Source organism: Ciconia boyciana, chromosome 2 (genome assembly GCF_034638445.1).
Source record: "Ciconia boyciana chromosome 2, ASM3463844v1, whole genome shotgun sequence".
Classification (NCBI taxonomy): domain Eukaryota; kingdom Metazoa; phylum Chordata; class Aves; order Ciconiiformes; family Ciconiidae; genus Ciconia; species Ciconia boyciana.
This window is the reverse complement of record NC_132935.1, coordinates 40,387,244-40,408,909: the sequence shown is the minus strand read 5'-3', so window position 1 is coordinate 40,408,909 and position 21,666 is coordinate 40,387,244. Positions and strand designations below refer to the sequence as shown.

At 40.2% G+C, this 21,666-nt stretch overlaps 1 protein-coding gene across 1 annotated transcript in view; it reads left to right on the top strand.

Annotated features, from left to right (window-relative positions):
* The window catches only part of NKAIN3 (sodium/potassium transporting ATPase interacting 3), a 385,022-nt gene that overhangs the window by 174,244 nt on the left and 189,112 nt on the right, over positions 1-21,666 (top strand). Inside the window, exon 2 of the mRNA XM_072851254.1 lies at positions 14,914-15,051. Coding sequence (XP_072707355.1) covers positions 14,914-15,051 — 138 coding nt within the window. The remainder of the gene's footprint in view (positions 1-14,913; positions 15,052-21,666) is intronic.

Genomic DNA, 21,666 nt, shown 5'->3' with positions numbered 1-21,666 from the left:
GTATTTTTGTTACCCATAAATGGCCTATGCAGTGCAATACATTATTGTGCTCCAGCTCAGAAAAGCGCAGCACAAAAGTATGATATTTTACAACTAATTAAGGCTGTTGCATTCTTACCTCAGTTGTATAGGAACATTACATATATACCATTAATACAAACACCTTCTTCTGATGATGCACTGACCAATGTTTGGGGAGTTTTGCAAACATTTGGGATCAGTACCCTGAAGTCCAAAGGAGAAATCTTGTACCATGGGAATCTATTATATTGCATGACTTCAGACCAGTCTCTCTCTTCCCATTTGCCTGTGTAGTCTTGCTGAGCATCTCTAGATAATTAGGGCTAATTACCTCTAGCCTTTGAACAGCGTTGGTGTATTTCATGACACTCTGGTAGCCCCCCTGCTTTCCTCAACTTGTTTGTTCTGTTCCAAGCCTTTGAGAGACAATTGACAAGTTGGGTATGTCTGTTTGCTGGCTGAGCTTAGGAATGGCCAAAAGAGCTGCTGGAGAAGGTTTGACTGATGGGATAAATAGAGAGAATACTGCTGAGATAAATGAAGAGCTCCACTGAATATCACTAGCTATCCTCTTTTTGTAGTGTATACTGAAATACCAGCAGTGGGGCTAGTGGAGAGCGGCAGGAATTGTGAAGGTAAAGGGAGATAATTGCTGCATCTGTGATTTACAGGGACAAGGCTAGATAAACTTTTTCAAAACACTGCAGGCCAAATGCTAAATCAGTGTTGTTTGTCAATGAGAGGTCATTCAACGGAGAAAAAGCAGAAGTTGGAGGATTAAATGGAAATAAGTCACTGAGAGATGAATTAAGGTCTGTTAAAATCAGACTAGAAATATAAATATTAAATAGTTTGAACACTTATTTTATGAAAGAGTTCCAAATATGTCACATATGAAGAACTTTTGCACTTCTTTATGTATACCTTTGAGTTTCAAAATGGCCCTGAAAGGTATAATTCCTACTTCTAAGTGCTTGTTTTTCATTCAGATCATAATTCATCCCTCTTTCTCTCCTATGAACTATGGATTACCAGTTAGTGCCAAGCAAAAGTTGAGAAGTTTTTATTTGATACCAAATGAAAGTAGGTATTTCCACTGGAAAAGGAACAAATGAGAGTTTGTCTGCATCTAGGAGAATTCTGGCCACACGTGTTCAGGAAAGATGAATTCAAGGAGAAGCAGGCGAGGTATATTGCTGTTTGAAAGATGACGTTTTGGAATGGCATTTGAGAAAGGGTAGTGGAGTCAAGGCAGTTTAGATACAACCTAAACAATTCTTAAAAGGAGTAATAGTAGAGTTGCTTTTGGTATCAGGGAACTGGCTTAGATGACCCAAAAGACATCTTTTAGTCCCCTGTAGCTCTATCACAATCAATCTTGCAGCATTTTCCAGAAAGAGTCACCAATCAGTGGCTTTGAGAAGACTCCTGCACTCAGCACAAGATACCATCCTTATGGCAGGGCACTTTCACGTTTAGGACCTCATTCTGCATAGTGTACGTAGTGTTCCGTGCTTCTGTTGACAACTTTCTAGTAAACCACACATGTAGTTATAAATATACGTTGAGAATTTCATCCTCCGTTCAATGTGAGGATGATGCAAAATCACAGAAATCAATGGGAATTTGGGGTTTTCTTTCTACAAGAGAATGGCCAGATCTTACAATACATGTAAAAGAGCAGGATTTAAAGCAGGATATTGCTATTTTGCGACCCACTTCTAACTACAGTTATATTCTTCCATGTTTGAGAAAAATCTCAGACCTCCCATTATTTTTAATCAGAGTGTTGTGTGTCTAAATGAGCCATAAATGCCCTTTTAGCTGTATGCTATATACGTGCCACTCCCTATTTAGGGGAATTGGGGTCTGTTCATACGTGATTAACTTACCTCCCTGCCCTATGAATGTCTTGAAATGGCACACCAAGTACACTTTTACAGCCAGATTGCATTGAACCCTGCTTTTCACATCCACTTCAAGTGCTCTTTAGCATTCTTATTTCTAAAGTAGCAAAGTAACAGGATTAACATGTCAGCCACTAACACTAATTTGGGCATTAACACAGTACCTTTCTCTTCCCAGTTCTCCAATAAACCTATAATTCATATTTCAATGAATTTAGTACTCACTCTCCTCTTTCTTGTTCTTTTCTTCACAGAAGCAGGAAAAGCTTTGAGAGACAATGCAGAAACCTTTGTAAAATATAGCCCCCTATTGGAAGTTATTCATACAATAAACTTTGTTGATGAATTACTTTAGATAACATGAGGTCAAAATAATTTGTCATGCTGCTATTCAGTCCTATCCTTTTATTTCCCTTAGTGGGAGAGGTTAGAAAAATAAAGGAAAACAGTTGCCCTACTTTTTGTTGATAGCAGCTGGCAAGAGGATGCTCATGGGATGCTGTATATGTGTCCAGGCTGCATAATCAGATATTTGATATTAGAGTGTGGTACTTGAAAGAGAAAAAAAAGATTTAGTGCAAAGGGCATTCCACATAGAACCATTGGTGGCTCACATCCAGCCAGTTACCTGGATCCGTAGGAATTAGGAGATGCAAGCTGGTATACGCCTGTCCAGATCCTGCATTATGTATTGAGAGTTTGCAGGATTTCAGCATACAGCAGGCAGAACTGCTGGAAGCATTAGATATTCTTGATTATACAGAAGAATGAACAAAGAGTAGCTTTGTATTTATTATTTTTCAATAATGGGCTTGGACATCTGCTCTAAATGTTGCTGCCTTTGGTTCAGTTGGTTCAGTTACTTCAGTTTACCTTCCTAACAACAGTGTAAATTGACTTGCTCAATTACAATGTCATGAACAGTCTCACTTGACTTGCCCCAAAGGGGTGAGCTGGGCTGCTTGTGGGGATGAGACAGAGCTCTGAAGGGAGAAAAAAATGACAACAGTAAAGAAGACTATGGAAGAGACTTAGGTCAATTTGATATTCACTAAACATCTTTTCTTATCATCAGAGAGAAAAAAGCAACAGCATTTTCAGCATGTGGAAGTAGCAAGTGCATCCTCTGTCCTCACCACAACCCTTCTTCTTGGCCAAATAACTCATGAGGTAGAGAGATATTGTTGCTATGCTGTAAACTGGGAAGGACTTCTCTCTATTTTATCTGGCAACGTGAAATGATCCAGTATCAGAGAGCTTTCTCGTCAAACCCATATGCAATGAAGGAGTCAAAGGATCCATGATTGTTTCTAGTACGCTTGAACTTGGCATTTGATAGCAAATTAATGAACTGCAATGCAGGGATCGATTTAGACGCATCGTCAGACTTCTGAACTGGTGCTAAACTGCTTGTTTTTCCCTTGTGCATCTGGCAAATCTAAGCAGATGCAGTCGCTCATTCTTCTATTTTTGCATAGCTGGGACTCAAGAGAGGCACTAGGGAGAAGTTTTCTGGGGAAAGAAAGGAAAAGTTATTCAGGCATACATCTGAACTCCTCCCTGCTGTGGAAATAAGCTCTATGCTGTGGCTCAAATTAGGGGTAACAGGCAGCACATTATTTTTATTACTTAGCTGCCCTGGCTTAATACTTTGTTTTGCCTGAAGAGAGTTGGTGATTTAAGATATACTGCCTCTTTGGAACCACAAACTAAACCCTAACAGAAGGTGCACCATCCTGTGGAAAACCTTATGTTTCACAAGGTCTGGCATGAGTCAATTTGTGCCATTTGATGTTTTATGCCAAAGCTCATATCAAACAATTTGAGTCGGTTAAACTCGGACCTTGAACAAACTGTCTGACTTGTTCAGCTCCTTGTGAACTCTGAACATGTGTCTTCCTTAGTCATGGAAGGAGAGCTCCACCTGGTTTAATTTCTGTCTTCTTTTGGAGCCTACATTAAAACCCAGGGATTTATAGGGCATTAAAGAGTCCTTGATGTATTTCATAAGAGTAGAGGGTTTAAACCCAGTGGTTTAAACCCAGTCAGCAACTTCTGGTTCTTTGGCCAGAAGGAGCATGCCATTCACCTACTAGAGGTTCTAAATACTGTTTTATCTGTTTACCTTACAGGGATTTCAATTAATATCATGCCTTGCAGTCTGGGTGCCCATCTCAGCCTCTCTCCCTTCACACGCTCACAGTCTCTCTGTTCATGCTGGAGATGGGTTGGGTACAGATCCTGCAGCAAATGTTCCCAGCTTTTTCTTTTTCTCTCTCTTTTTTTTTGGCTGGATACCATAATCATCAGAATCTAGGAGGGATCCAGGGCTGTCAGCATCACCGCTATCAAGTGCTGACATCACCAGTTACCTCCTTGCCTTACCTACTATGCCCTGGGAATTCAAAGTAGTAGTAAACATGCTCGTTTCTCGCTGTTGTTAGTTAGTCAGTAAGTGCTTTACTCCACCATTTCTTAAGCAGTGACTGAGGAAGCCTGTACAGGTACATAGATTTACTGGATGTGTTCAAATGTGCAAATAAATGAAAAAGAAAACCTTACAATTATGAGAATTTAGGATTTGAAGATACAAAGGGATATAATGGTGTGGCAAATAAAAGTGCTTTTTTGGATTAAAGCCACCGCATATGTAGGTTGATATAATTCCAAAGAAGACAAATTTTAATTTGCTTTTCCTTTTTCTCTAGTATCTTTTGACATGTACTTTATCATTCATAATAAGATAGAAATCTTTAAAGATCTTTAACCTATAACCATCTCTTACACTGTCTTTTGCTGTATGTGTGCTGGCATTTAAATGAAACAACCAAGAGAGTCTTAAATGCCATTATAAGCACGTTCATTCCAGCTGTTTGCAGGATTGTATAGGTCAACCAGCCAAGGGGCTTGACTTTAGTGTTTTGGGATCAGTTACAGCTTCATTGGAGGGTTGAAATTCAATCTTAAATCACTGTGCTGTAACGAGTTGGCGCTACGGGGTTTTATTACAATAGTTGGCTTCTTCCCTATCATGGCTACCCATAGACTGTAACTGCATTTTTATAGTGTCTGTTTGGTACAGATGTAGCAGTCAGCCTCGGGTATATCATACTGGCACCTGTAGAGTTTTGGGAAGTGGGACTATTTGATGCCACCTTTTATATCACTGCAGTCAGGCGACCCTGCAGAATAAATATTAACAGAGTCTTCCTTTCGTGCTGATGAGATTCTTAAATAATTTACTGTTGCTTTTCGAGCCAGGTCCCGTAGCCTTGATGCAGTCACAGCTCCTTTTGACTTCCGCAGGAGTTTTGTCTGAGCCAAAACTGGAGGCTCAGGCTCAGTTTGGTGAAAGTACGCAACACCCTCATATCAAATCTATCACTCAAAAGCTTCCTGCACATCACTGGTGTAGCTGCAAGGCTTTTGTAGTACACATAATTAGGAAAACATTTTTCCTTTAAGAATTACCTTTGTTTTGTGCCTGTCTGATAATGTTAAATAGTGATATTAAAATATATATATATTTGTTAAGATGTGGAGAAAATGAGCTAAGGAAGAGAACCCTTTCAGCATCTTATAATTACATTTATAGATTTCTAGGGTCTGGCATTTACTAGCTCTCTCTATTATCGTATGGACCAAATTCTCAGATGAGATCAACTTCTTTGCCGGTTGTTTAGTGGTGGCTGTTTCTGAGACATTAATACAGTGTATTGGCTTTCAAACATAATGGAACATATACTGCTCACTACTTACCTGTCTTTTTCCTTAAGCAGTTATCGAAGAACTGCTGATCAAGTATTGATGAGTGACACATTTTTTTTTCTCAGAAAAAATACTTTGAATTATTTTGCTAAAATATGATGTCTTCTGCAATATTATGTGCTATCACTACCATCATCCTCCAACAAACTCATTCACTAAGGTGCTTACAAGAATGGTGGAAAGACCATTACCTAGTTCTGAATATTTTCCATATAAGCTGAATAGTTGAATAAGAGTAACATTCACTGTGGAAAGGCAACACAGACTCTCTTAAAAAGAAGGACGGGGTTTTTTTGTACCTGCCTTTCTTTTCTTTGTTTCTATGCTTCTGCCTTCACTAACCTTGGCTACTACTCTGTCATTGAGCTCTCTCAGCATATATGGCATATATATTTCTTTTGCATTATACTTTGTCCAGTCTTACAGCTACCCAGGTGACAGCCAATTACCTATCTATCTGACCAACACTGCAAAGGCACTTTTGATATTAGATCATCAGGGTTTTTTTCTTCTTTGACAATTACTTGACAGAAAGCTAGCAGTTTGTCTTTTGCTCCATGAAACTGAACTTACTATAAACATTAGTGATTTACTCAGAACCTTCCTTGAAATTCAATAACCTTCATGCCACATAATCTTATAAATTTATTTAGTGAGCTGTTATAAGGGATTACCATCTTAAAATCACCCAAGAGCTAGTATTTCACCTGGGCAACTGAATTTAGATCATTAAAAATCTAATGGGAATCTCCTCTGTGGTCAGATGATTGCTTTAGCTGTCACCAAAGGTATAAAGAAGTGATTTAAGTCAAATTTTAACATTCCATTGTGACACAGACTACACTCATCTTTGGTTATGAAGCCTCTATTGAAAGGTGGTAAGTCACAGGTAAGGAGTCTGTAACCTTTAGCTGAGGGACAGTAACTTCCTAAATAGCATTCTTCAGCCAAGAGCGATGATCTGACACCACCCTTCCACTTCAGATTTAAATGTTCTCCCCTCCGTTACAAACCTGGCATTTCTCTCATGTTAAATCTTATATTCCTTATTACTGAAGTCAAGCCTGTCAGTAAAATTCTGAAATTACAACATGAGTATAAAATTGGTATAAGAAGTGTTTTATGCTTTACTGGTCAGTCTTTGATGCAACTAATAGTTTTGGGGTTTTTTTAATCTTCTTCTTGCTTCATCTGTTAGTTTTCTGTTAGAAATTCTGGATTTTAGCATTTGGTAAGTCAGTCTTTTACTCTCCAATGCTGGGGTTTTATCCAGACTAGTTTGGTAGCTTTTTGATGTCTTTTTCCCTTAAATTAGAAAGTGCATATTCTCCGAAATAATGTAAAAGTATGATGTGAACATTGTGCATTTTGTTGCATTGCAACAAAAATGTTTTCTCAATGGAACATCTGTCAAGAAGAAGGAAATACATGCCTAAGAGCACTGGAATGTGAAGACAGGGTTTAAGTCAAATGTGGCTAGTGCTAAAAATGACCTTGATCCAAGGTCTTCTCTATTCCAGCCGAGTACCCAGGCTACAAGGTGGTGTAAGTGGCTCCCACTGCTCCTCTCCTTCCTCGGCATTGCCCTCTGTCGTGGTTTAAACCCAGTCAGCAACTAAGCACCACGCAGTCGCTCGCTCACGCCCCCCCCGCCACCCCCCCGCCCCACCCCAGCTCAGTGGGGAGAGAATCAGAAAAAAAAGTACAACCCGTGGGTTGAGATAAAGACAGTTTAATAAGACAGCAGAGGAAGAGAAAATAATGATAAAAGAATGTACAAAACAAGTGATGCACAATGCAATTGCTCACCACCCACTGACCGATGCCCAGCCAGTCCCCGAGCAGTGATCACTGCCCCCTGGCCAACTCCCCCAGTTTCTATACTGAGCATGACACCATATGGTATGGAATAGCCCTTGGGCCAGTTGGGGTCAGCTGTCCTGGCTGTGCCCCCTCCCAGCTTCTTGTGCACCTGGCAGAGCATGGGAAGCTGAAAAGCCCTTGACCAGTGTAAACACCACTTAGCAACAACTAAAACATCAGTGTGTTACCACATTATTCTCATCCTAAATCCAAAACACAGCACTATACCAGCTACCAGGAAGAAAATTAACTCTATGCCAGCCAAAACCAGGACACCCTCTTCCTTGTGCTGGTGTGTAGCTTTTCAGGGGTGCACAGCGATCTGGGCAGAAGAGAAGGAAGGAAGGAGGGAAGGAAAGAAGGAAGGAGGGAGAGAGGATGGGATGGGATGGGATGGGATGGGATGGGATGGGATGGGATGGGATGGAAGGATGGGCTGGGATGGGATGGGATGGAAGGGTAGGTTGGGAGTGAAAGGTGAGTGCACCGCTGAGCTCAGCAAAGGTGTCCTGGGGCTTCAGAACAGAGGGCACTTAAAGTTCTAGGTAGAATTTCCTGGGGGTGGCTTGGGAACCAGTTCAGTTTTCAACAGTTGCATCTACAAAACTGGACCGAACTGTCCGATTCAGTGCAGCGTGTTGGATGTGGGAACTAGTGGTAATGGTAAAAGGAGCAACAGTCCTCAGAGATTCCTCATGTCCAGGAAACTCTTTCTGAAGCCACAGGTTAAATTTATGGCCATAAGATGAAGCAGAGAGTTTTGGAGAAAACATCTTTATCCTTAGGAGCAGTAGTTAGTATGGATGATGAGCTGTGCCATGGCACTTCTCCGGTGATAATTATTAGCAGTGTCAGCCAACTCTGAGTCTTACATGCATAATTCAAATGTTTCAGATAATTCCTGACTTGAACTTAGAATATGAATGCTCCGGACTGTAATTTTTGGATTCACTATTTTTTGTATACTATTTTCATTTTTGAAAGCTGGGCGAACACTGTCCATTTGGGAAGTCATAAGAATTTGTGTCTTTTTTTCCTAGTTTTTTAATTGCCTTTTTTTTTTTTCCCAAAAAAGATTTCAAAACTATATAGTTTTACAGCTCTGCAGTTATTGCATATTTAATTTTATGATTGCTGTTAGATTTCTTGAATACAAGTTTGTTAGATATAGAATGGATACTTTTGTGGTTATTATAATTTCTAGGGATTGTCTTACATGACATATTGAAGCAGCTTTTTAATATCAGATGCAGAGTAGATGATACTTTCCCAATTTTGTAAACTCAGTAATTTATACAGTATCAAATTTATAGATATTTCTATATATCATTAAATTTTTATATTAAGCAATTTTATGTTTTTATATTTATATCAAGCCACTTTTAGGTCTTTTCTTGTCTAAAATGATCTGTTATATATGAAACCTCTTTTTCTTGATCCAGTGACTCCTTCTGTTATGGATGTAGATCTATTTATTAATCTCAAACTAATGTGTCATTAAAAAAACCTTTTCCATTAAAATATAAAACCGGCTGTTATCCATGAGGTTTCTGACAGAAGAGAAAATTGAGTTTTTACACTCATTTTGAAAAGTTGACTTTGTAACTCTGCTGTGGTGTCTCATCACTCAGACAGCTTCTGATGTGTATTTTGAAGTATAATAGGACCTGAGCATTTAGAGGAGCGGTTTACTCCATAGGGAGCATTTGTTGAAGTCTGCTCTCAAAAATATTTTTTGATCTCTCTGTTGACTAGGACCATCTTGGTAATTTCTTTCTATAGATCCTGTGCATCATTGCCGATTGCTGCCTCACCCTTTATTTCGTTACTCCTTCACCATAAGCAGCATATGAGGCATTGAAGCTACAGATGCCCTATTTCTTCTGTTCAGGATGTTCCAAATGTGCTGCATGGATGATCTGGTTGATCCATCTAGGTGGAGAAGCTCAAAATTCAAACAGATTATCTTACCTGAACTTGATCCTGCTCTTAACACAAAAGGGCTTGGGCATGATCAGAAGAGAAAGCTCAGCCTGTGTGACTTTAATGCATCTCAGTCTTGCAGTTTAGTACCTTCTCCTTGTGCTCTGCAGAATGAGGGACATGGGGAATGTTTGATAGACTTAGTGAAACAAAGAGATAAAAGAACAAGACAAATGTGGCTCATCTTCATTAAGTGATCTGATACAGTCCCACTAGAGCATTTTCCTGCTAGTCCTAGTCTCCTGAGTTGTGTACTTTACATTACAACATTGTCGGTGCTGATGGTGACTAAATAACAAAGCGCTCCCTTGGCAGCAGTAATAAGAAATATGTCTCCTTTTCCAAGTGTTGTTATGATAAGAAAATGTTATTTGCTATCAACTTTGATAGATTTTTATAAGTTCTCATGAAAATTTTTCACACAACTTGACAGGTTTCACTAAAAACAGCCCCCCAGTATATAATCTGCCAAAACTGAAACCCTCCTCTTTTATTTGCAAGAAAGGTTTGGGTTTTCATTCCACTTTCATGTTAATCATTAAATAACAGTATCAAACAATTTATGATGGACACTCCCAAACTTTGTTGTCTTAGTTATCATGAGTAGTGGAGGTGCCAGCCCCTCCCAACATGTGCTTGTTAGGAAAGTGATATGACAGTAAACCCCCAGAGGACCTCAGTCACATTGAGCATACCCCATTTCTCCAGCCTCAAGCTCCTCTGCCCTACTAAGTTGATATCTGTCTTCTAGCAATGGGAGAAGTTGAGCCAGCTAATTTTGGGAACCTCTGCTTTGCCTTGAGGGCTGAGGTTTTTTGGCTGTTTTTAGAAGAATCTGCAAATGGTGATGAAAGCAGAAGTTCTCTTGGGAAAATTTCTTGTTGAGAAAAATAGCCTCTTTATGATCAAAATGTTTTTGGTGAAACATTTCAAAGGACTCACATGCACATAACTCCAAGTGAAACTATTTGTCATGGTGTCTGCTCTTTTCCCACTGCACCACGTGGCATAGGTTGGTCTGGTGGCCATTGTGGCTACAGAGATTTTGGATCTGTGCAAACACAGATAGTACTGACTCTTCATATCTGTGTAAAAACAGCCTGTAATTGTGCACAGCTACCTGTTTCCCTCCCTTTATTCTGATGCTTTCTGTGCAGTGAATTACCTGAATCACAGACTGGGCTAGGGACTGCTTTTATTCATTTGCACAGAGCTAAAAAGTCTGTGGCCTTCACCTCTGCTTGGGGACTCTGTTGAGTGAAATACTAGACATAAGAACAGCAGCACTTATATGCTTTCTCTATTCAGTGCATATTGCTCGTGGTATAAAGAAAAAAGAACTTCATGTGTTGCCTCTGCCATTATAATGAATTGTTAGTTTTTTAACTTCTATCTGCACTGTCTGCAAGAAGGTTATAGTTTAGAAGAGAGCAGCAATTTGAGCAGCATAGCCATGCCTCCTACCTCTTTCTTTTCTTTAGACTTTTTTCCCCCACTAATGTCTTCTGTGGGCTTTAGGGGTGAGACAAATTACTCTGTGTTGGCGACAAGAGTAAAATAAATGAGACTTAGCTGCACAGGAACGTCTCACTGCATCGCCCGGTGGTGAAAGCACTTGTTAGTGGGGAAGGAATGGTGCTGTATGTTTGGCATCCTGCTCCCAGGACTCCTTTGGTGGTTTACTTGCTGTCACTGTATATAAAAATAAAGAGCGAGCCCTGCAGGCAAGAAATACAAGCAACTCTCCCAATCCCGGATAAGTGCCATAAGCAGTAGGCTGTAGACTCATGTTTCTGCTTGTGCTCTCTTTTTGACTCACTAAATACAAATTTTTATTTTTTGGCCAGTGACACAGCTTCAAGGAGAAGCTTTCCCTCTTGGTATCCTAATGGATAGGAGGAATGGATACCTCGGTAGGTAGCAGGAGAGGAAATGGAACCTTATTTCTCTGTGTTTGTGGTGGGTGCCTTTACCACAGTAATCCATAAAAAGACTAATTATTTTTTGTATGTGTATGTCTATCTACGGTGCATATACATATTTGTTCAATCATCTTTGGGAAGATACTTGTGGCCACTGTGCTATTTTGTGGGAGCCCAGTCCTGCTGGATGTGCTCAGAGCTTGCTTGGCAGATATCAAGGAGGTACACATAAAGGCAAACTTTGTATCTGATCCAGTTTAGGCATGAGCCAAGTACCAAGCCTGTTAACATGGGTCTGTTGGCAAAGTGCAGTGCCTGTGTTCGCTGACGTTGCAGTACTGTGTTTTTCAGGCATTTAAGTTGCTGATCTACATGGCTCTGAAAATTTCTCCTAAGGACCAGTTTAAGAAGGGTCACATACTAAACAGCTTCATTCATATCTGTGCTCCAGTATTCATATCTGTGCTGCAGGCTTTTGTCCTTCAGACAGGTCTAGGTGTTTCAAAACTACATAAACTGTATAAGGGCAGCCATCTCTTGCAACGAACCATCTGTATGAAATGAATTTCCTCAATACCCTCTCTGGCCAAGCCCTGTGCTCTCTACACCAGCAAATTCACATGTGCCTGGGGAAGAAGCCAGGCAGTGGCATGCCACTGTGGGTGCTAGTGAGCTATTAGAGTTCTCCGTCACATTAACTGGGCTCATTGTGACCAGCAGTCTTCCCAGACGGTTCACCCATGCCCAGGGACCATTTTGAGAGGGTAGGTATGTAGTTTGCGCACAGCTGCTCTGTTTCAGAGCCAAGGACACTTTACTGGAGACAATCCTAAGCCAGCTGCCTTCAGTGCTGGGAACGTTATAGGACCCACTCAATTTATTGGTGCAGGTGAAGACCTAGGCTACATGAGAGTTTCAATGAATGTCAGGGCAGAGTTGGCCAATAAGCAGATTCTAGTCTGATTTGGCAACTCCATCCTCTGCTCACTTGGTAATGTTGGGGCTCCAGGAAGAAGACACATTGTCTCTGAAAATTGATGGTCTGTGAATTATTTAGGTGCCTTGCTGACCCTGGAAGATCTCCACTTGTAGTGGTGGGAATGAAACAAGCTCTGCCTCTGGTCATGGATGTCCTAAATGTCTTCCTGTGTGATACAGGACAGGACTCTTGATATGCTGTTGCTAATACCATAAACTGTGAGTTCTGCCTGTGCCAAAGAGTTTTTGAAACTCTCTATCTCACACATAGGATTTGGGGCACCCTTGTACTGTACTGTGCGATGTATCCTGTGGTTTAGGGAAGCTACAGGCAGGGGTATTCCCAAATGCGAGGTCACCTGAATTGCCTGAGGGAGCACATTAGAGAGTGGTAGAAAAAGCAAGTGATTCCGAGGTGTCCATAATGAAGTCCCAACTAGGCCATTATTGTGATGCTCATGAGTCTACTACAAGGTGAAGACATTATGAGAATGACATCAGGGTCACTGTTGTTGTGTACCAGTGAGGATGCCCACATACTTCCAGGAAGATGACAACCACACCATTAGGCACTGAAATTCCATCTGAGGTCCATGTAAATATGTTATTTTCTGGATTTGGTCATTAACTTCTGTAGTTCTTTTCCATATCTCGGGAAGAAAACAAATTATTGATCCAGATGGACAATGAGTTAAAAGAAGAGAGGGCAGAGTGTGACAAAAGCAAGGTAGATAGCTAATGCCACATGAGCCAACAGCTTCACTCACATGGAAGGGGTGTTCGCTCTAAGATTATCCCTTACCTACAGCACAAAAAGGATAAGATAATTTCTGTTAAGATAGGAACATCTTGCATGTCCAAGAGGATAATATAATTTAACATTGTCTGCTATGTGATAATTCTTCATTTATATATACTGGGCCAGATGTTTAGCTGATAAAAGTCAATGTAACTTCACTGATTGCAGAGGAGCTGCACCAAGTTGATGATTCAACCTTTGTTCATTTAATTGTTTAGATTTATCATATTTATTAACCTCAGCATAGAGAATGTGGTTTTCATGACTGTTGTAAGGGATGATTTTTGTACAGAAAAGATGGATTCTGCTCTCAGTGACACCTCTTGTAGGTGAGGATTGAATCTGGCCACTATGTGTAAAATGAAATGTTTTATGTGAAATACCCACATATGATAATACTTTGGTTGGTATTCATAGGGCCATGCTTACTCCATCTGTCTCAGTTATAAATATTTTAAGTGCATATTTCAGTAAATTTTAGGGTTTGTAATGATGTAGTAAAATCAAGTAGATGTGTAATAAATTCTAGCAAGCACAGAAACTCAGTTGTTTCTCAGTAGGATTCTGTTTACCTGCTCAAAAATGTCTTGCTACGGCTGGAAAAATATTGAACCAAGTTTAAACTTCAACAAGTGTGCTGCTGAGAAAGCTGATTTTAGTATCTTTAGAACAATAGACTGGACTGTCAAAAATGAAGAGCAAATGTGTTTGCAGAATTTTATTCTGGCTTTTTTTTTTTCCTTTTTTGCTTATCATTCAGAAATGCAGAATTACCTAAGGTAATTACCTAAGGATGAAGGCTGATGCTTCTTAGCTTCTTCCATTTCCACATCCAACTAAATCCACCCCCAACAGTGGGAAGAGAGCCATTAGGCTGCCACCATGTCTTTCTGATTTGCACTAGCCCAAAGTAACTTAGCAGCTTTTGGCAGAGTGCAGATAGCTCATTTGTCTGTTGGTTTTGAAGCAGCTTACTCCAAGGTCTTCCAACATTTTCTACAGCCTTTCACTCCCTGAGCCTACCTCTGTGCCTCAGGTAGCGAGGAGGTCCCAGCAGTCTACCTTAATTCCTGCATTAGGGAACTCCTGGGAACATACCCAATAGCCACATCTGGGTCTCCTCTGAGCCTGCTCTGCCCGTTATGGCCCAAATCTCTCTGCTTTAGGAATAGATTGAGGAACTTGCAGTCAAGTCAAGTTGAGACTAAATGTAAGAAAACAAAGACATGGGGAAGGGAGGGAGTATGATGATATTCAGTGACAGTAGCAAGGTTCGCATGGCTTTGCTCAATCTAGGTGAGCTTCTGTTTAAGACAAATTTTGAATTTAAATAAATATTGTCAAGACTTAGAGTTTGCAGCATACAAGAATAAAATAAAACTTGTCTGCATTTGGTTTGTAGAGGTATTTTTGTATTATATTAGGGGTTTACAAATATTTTCTTAAATTAAGGTTTTCCAAATGCTTTTTCATTAGAAGATCTGTATGTTGACTAGTAGCTATCTTCAGATACCAGTGTACTGACAATGCTGACAAAGGCTACACCCAGGAACTGTAGTTTCAGAATTTTGCTGTACTTTTCTCTGGTGAAGCCTGGTGCAAATAACAAAATGTCAAGTGTGTCTCACCCATAATTAAAAAGTGGATGTTCTGTTTATGTGTTTTCTTACAGCTGGCAGCATTAGAGAGACAGATCTTTGACTTCCTTGGTTTCCAGTGGGCTCCTATCCTTGGCAATTTCCTACAAATAATAGTTGTCATTTTGGGTTTGTTTGGAACCATCCAGTTTAGGCCTCGATATATAGTCGTGGTAAGTCTCATTTATTATCTTCTTTTTTTTTGCAATTGGTTTTAAACCTGTCATATTACAAAGCAGAATTTTCTTGGTTTCAAAACGCCAGATGGTATTTCTGTAGAAACTTTAGTGGTCTCCATGTCTTTTTGCAAATTTAGGACTGAGTGGCATTTCTGAGATTTTGGAAGCTATCAAGAATGGGTAACCTAAAGAAAGGGCTACCAAAATTATGACCATGATACAAGTTCTTAGTAAGATTCTTTAAAGAATTAAATACCTAGATGGGTCATGGGAACATCTACAATTAGGCTATGCATAAATGAAGAAAAGAAATACAAATTGTTGTTCTATTTGCAATAGACAAGCAGAATCAATGGCCATTTAAAAAAAATATTTGTAATGGTCAAGTTATATTTGGCGATATGTTCCTCTTAAACAGGGAGAAGCAATGATTGTAGAAATTCCTTTGGTCCTGTGACCCATGGGTTCCAAAGAAATCTCCTTCTCACTTACATCTAACTTTGCCAAGACCTGTATTTATGGCCTTGACCCTAAATTGTTGTAAATTGTCTCTGGTGCTTGTAACTTGAAGCTTCACAGATTTTTTCCCATGTTCTCAACATAGCCAGGAATAAAAAGTCTTTCAAAGCTGTGAAGGAAACTGCCCACAAAAAATATCCCTTTTCCTCCCCCGCAGTCTCTCCTGAATGGATGAATATTATGTCTTTACCTGGTAGTGTCTGTATCATCTGGAACATTTTAGTTGTGTTGTCAGTAATGGATTATAAGAGGCTAAAGTTATTTTTTTTCTCACAGAAGAGTGAAATAAATGTCTATTGGGAAAAACTTATTAAACAAATACTTAAAAAGCTTCATCTTTTCTAGTCAAGCCTGGAATCCTGTAATTCTTTGTCATGTCTTAAAAGAAAAAGTGAACAAAAAGTGCACCCAAGGTTCTTTATACTCACATTAGCTAAGCTTCACAAGCAGACTAGAATTAATTGAAAATGGATTGATGTAAATAATAGCACTTTTATCTATTACTTGTGCTTGGAGAACTGGGCAGCAGTGTATATACATCCATGTATTGATGACTCACCTTTCTGCTTCATGTTCTCCATTTTATACATAAGACATTGGAAGCAGGTGAGGGGAAGCATCTGTAAAATTACGTAGGAAACTTGTGTCTGAAGTGCAACACCACAAAATCTCTTGCCCCTCAGGTTCAGCACTGCTGTTCAGTGGTGGAAGCTCTGCTTTAGTTTTCAAATGAAACACAACAGATGTTGACTGTTTCTATATTTTTTCTAATGTAAATGAACACTTTAGACTAAATGTTGTTTTAAAGTAGAGGTAGAAAACTCGTAATTAAAGAAAGAAACACCTCAACAAGATACTTCATCCTCAGATTTAACTGACTCACATTCTGATTTAACTTTAAGCATATATTTAAGAGCTCAAGCTATAGTAGGTACAAATACTCACTGCTTGGGAAGATCAAGACTTTAGAGCAGCTTCTATCCTTACTAATGTAAGGTTCACAGTGAAGCAGGAGTAGTTTAAGCCAAATCCTGAAGTCTGAAGAGTGAAAGTACACAAGTTGTCTGAAACCAGCCTCACAGCTCACATCAGAAGAAGGGGGTGGCTTGCATGGCTCCCTGTTTCCACTGTTCTTCTCCTTGGCTGAATACTTCTCCAAACCCTCTCCACCAATTCTGGCAGCAGTTAACCCGACCCTTCAGTAAGCCAGTTCCACTCCTAGGCTGTCAGAAAACCAACCTAGCAAAAAGTGGAGGTTTTTGCTAGATTGGTGAGCTGGATCCAGTCTGTGAGGTTCCCAATGGGTGCCAGGGCCAGCATAAGGCAGGGTTTGGGACTGTGCAGTCATGAACAGCAGTACGGAGGCAGAGGGGAAAGGAGGAGATGCAAGACTTCCCTTGTTGCTAGCTACAAACTTGTCAGTTCAGCCTCTTGTCTAGCTTCACCCTCAGGCTGAATTCAGTGAAGAATAAGCAATAATCTTCCCTTTGCTCAGCTGCTATCTTCAGTCCCTATACTGTTCCTTCGTTTGCACCAGCACAAGCACCAGTTCAGCCACTTGACAAACTATCAAACCAGAACAAATCCAGCTGAAAAGCAACCGTTTTCTTTTCCGGTGTTAATTTAAATGTAGGTCAGCTCTCTGACCTGTTTTGCTTGTTCCAGCATAACGGAGGAGGTGCAAGAGTGGAAACGGGAACAAGTAGCCAGAGGAAGGGGTAACGTGCATGGAGGCTTTCTGCATGTGCAGGGTTACACTGCAGCAGTGCAGGGTTACACCAGCTTAAAGTGCTCGTTGAGCTATGGCCTGAGGATCTTCCAGGCTATACCTAACACATGATCCCCAGAAGCTGTGCTTCCTAGGGCTTTCCCAACTGCAGCTGGGCTTTGCTGACTGTCCTCAGAAGCCCTAGAGGAGTCAGCGGTACAGACAGCAAAGACCCCTTCCAGTGCCAGCTCCAGGCTGTCTTCACTAAGGCAAAAGGGGATCCGAAGGCACCTCTCCCAAGGAAGGACATAGATTGCCTCCCTGCTTCTGAAACCCTTTAAAAACACAGTCCACCTGTTACAGCGGTAAACTTTTACTGCTGTCTTCAAATATGAAGTCTGTTTAATGCAGATCTTCAGTAGGGTCCTGAATTTCACTATTACTTAAACACAATGCAGAGAGATTCCTACCTGGGCTCTGAGTAGTGAACTGGGCTCCAAATTCATTGAGAAGCTTCATGGGCTTCTGAGTCCATAGCTGCACCTTCAGCCACATCTAAGCCCCTGGATATATTAGCAGTTGGTGTCCCACATTAGAGCGAGAATTTGGCACTGTGGCTTTGGCAAAAGAAATATGTTGAGTCATGCTTTTATGTACTCTGATTGCTGAACTTTCTGGTTTAGGTTAAGCTAAATCCAGTTTAACTGGAAAAGTAACCAAATACTTCAATAAAAGTATGCTTAGTATCCATTGTCTTTAAGTCTTTAAGACTTCCCTGGAAATGAGCTTTGCTAGTGCAGATGATCCCATCAGAATATAAAAAATTGAAGTAAAGAGAGAATCATGTCAGATACAACAGTTTACTTCTGTAAACTGTCTACACAAAATTGGTCTTGCACATGTGGGTGCACTTTGTCCCCATGATATTCTGTCATACTCTGGTAGGGATCTTGAGTTAAGCTGACCAGCAATAGGGTCCTTGGTTTCACCTCAAGAGAATGTCTTTAATCTATCTTATGTGCGATGAAGGCTGTGCCTGAAGGTTTCCCTGACAAGAGAAGTTACACAAAAGCTTTCACTTTGCCATCCTATGCTGCATATGTCATGTTCTCTCCCCTCAAAATTTAACATATGGCAGGAACAGGAAAGTAAGTGAATAAATGTATTACATGCCCTACATGTAAACTTGAAGCACATCTATATTGCAGTCAAATATGAGACTAGTTCTGTAGGCACAATTGAGCAGGCTTTTGGTGCAGGTACCTAGAGCCAAGGAGCTCAGTGAAGGCTGTGGTAGAAGCTGGATAAACACAAAAGCAGTTGGATGCTTCTGACTTTTCTGCTGTCATTGAACCCAGGCTAGCTAGTTTATCACTGGCATTTAATGACTACATAAGCTGCAGTAATTTCTTTCACAGCAGCATAAGCATAGTCAATGTAGATTAAAAGTCTGACTAAAGAAATAAGTTTTGCTTCATAGTTTGAGTGATATAAAATCTGATCTGAGAGCTTTCTAGCAAAAAAATCCCCCACCCTCTAAGAGCTGCCACGCGATGGCTGAGTCATGAAGCATCTCTGTTGAATACAATTGTCATACCAAGTAGATAAAGGTAGTGGCTCATGTTCGCTGTCTACAGTCCTTCGGATTACAGGACTATAAGGATGGTGATTCTGAAATAAATACAGAATTTCACTTGCTCATAGGTAAAATTCTGAGTCCTCAGAGCTTAGGAAACACACAGAGAGAGAGAGGGAGCAACAGCATTAACTCCAAGTGTCCTTATTAGTTTAAATCCAATAATTATTTCTAATAGTTTTTGTATTAATTAGTAATTTAGCTCAATTTTTATGAACAATTTGTCCTGTCACTAAGCGGATGTGCTATTTTCAGTACTTGAATATTTTGTGGCTGAATTAAATCAATGCAAAGTTCCCAGGGGACATAAAAGTGCAGAGCTGATTCCTAATTTTCCCCTATTAGCTCATTTGAAACTTACCCAAACATTTGCAAAGAATAAAAAACAGCTAAATTCCAGTTCTAACTATGCTGTAACACACCCATTCACGGAGCTCCAGAGCTCTGCTGTGATCCATTTCCCTGTGCACGCTTTTCCTTTCTTAATAGAACTTGCTATCACCAGCAAGATTTTCAGGCTGTTAAAATTGATTAAAGATGATGACAGGATACTTGTTAAAGTTGGGTTTTTTTCCCCTCTCCTACTTCTGATATGGGACTTCAAAAGCCTTCTGAACAATGAGTCATGTAGCTAAAACTGCACAAACCTGGCCCAAAGCTGAACATAAATGTATTAATGAACAGTAAGAGATGAAAATAATACACTTAAATAGGCGAAATATAAGGTGGAAATCTCTGCTTTGCTTGCCTTAATTTATTCCATTAAATAATAGGATCTACAGGCAATGTGTACACCTGAAAAGCCAGGAGGAAGTTTCTTAAAAAAAAAAAAAGCAGCAGAAGAAAGGCTATACAGGATACTTTACACAGTATTCAAGCAAATGTTATACAGACACTTAAAACACATGTGAAATATTTAGGCATCCAAAATTACTCCTTGAATATCCTTCCTGGTAAATCCTGTGTTGTTACTGTTCCATCATGTTGATTTATGCCACTTCTCATGTCATCTTTCACAAATATGACTAAGTAGGGCTCTATAAGTACTGATGCCTCTGAGGCACAGCCAGGTATTACGGGGGGACGATCTGATGACTCAGTAGTTGCTGCCTTTCCCTTGAAGTATCCCTGAGCCAGCATTCATTTCCCCTAATGCCAAGACACTGTCAGAGGAGGTGCTGCACTTCAGATTAAATATACACTTGAGATGATAGTTTATTCATTAAAGCTAAACTTATCCCACAATCCTTATAATATCCAAACTTCAAAATTTCCCTTTTCTCTCTCACCTTTCAGTTTAAGAAGCCATCCTTCACATTTTTCCTTAACCCCTTCTTTTTGTGACATTGTGGCCACCTAATACCAAAGATTTAACTCTAGAAGTGGTTGTATTTCACTGGTATATGAAAGGTATCTCTGCATGGGTTTCAATATGACCTGTAGACTCAAAAGGGATATAGAAATACCACTATTATAGAGAGACTGGCATTAAGAAAGGGGATCTAAAAGGAACCTACTGGGTTGAACAATAATTTAATAGACTTTTATCCTGTAAGGTTTAGGGAGTACTCTCTCCACATAACTTGTAAGACTCCAAATGCTTCCTCACACCACATAGGATACAATCCTTAGTGCAAAAGACCAAAAGCAAGAAAGTATACATGGGGAGAAATCTGCTAAGATTGTCACCAGTGTCCTAGGTCCTTCCAGCAGAAGGAATCTGTTAGGCGAAAATGTCCAGATGATTTTTAAGTGGTGCATCATATGGGCTATAAAATAAAAAAACCCTAACTTTTCCTATTGATTCAAGATGTGTGGAAAATTCCTTCTTCATGCCAGAGATCGTGAGGGTTGTGATACTGAGCATGAGACCAGCTGAGCTGGCGGGGACTGAATGCGTCTGGCCAAAGAACTGGAGCAGGAATCGCTGGGTGTGGTGGGGTAAGAGTGAGCAGACACAGCAGGACCATCAGGGTAGTGTTCAGGACATGGGGCAGGAGAGGCTGAATGGCAGGTCAGGTCATAAACAGGTTAGGTGAGGTTCCTTGGGAAGGAAATTAACCCTGAGGTTCAGCGTGAACCTGATGCGTCAGACCCTAACCACTCCTCTGTTGACAGCAAATGCCTGCCAGCATGCGTGACACCTTCCCCTGCCTGTTCTCCCTTCACGCAAAGGACAACAACCCCAGGCTGCAGGCAGTTTCTCTGCTAGCTGAAAGGAGAGGTCTTTGTAATGGATCTAAAAGTTAGGTCTCACATAGCAACCCAAGCAGGTGTTAGTGTGATGCCACATAATGGAATATTGTTACTTTTTTTTTTTTTAAACCTTGAAGGCATATACTTATAAGTTTACACACATAATGTTCAGAAAGTATTACAAATTTTTCAGGAAGAAACACTCAAAAATTAAGAAAAGCTGTTATTAAAGCCCTTCTGTGCAATCTTAATTTGATCCTTTTATATATTTGCAGTTTTGAACTGCATGAATGCATACCAATTTTTTTCTAGGGGCACTTCAGTTGCAATAGAAAGGACAGACATTTGGGGGTTTTCTGGTGATAGTAGCTGTAGAATAGAAACTTGATTTGCAGAAAACAGAAGACATGGGAAGAATGAGGCATGTGACAGCAAGAATAAAAGGATTGCTTTTGTTGTGAAGGCTGCTCTGGGTAGCTGAGTTTTATCTCTGCTCTCAACTACTGAAACCTTTGACACACCGCAAGTCACTTCAACCAGACTTCCCCCG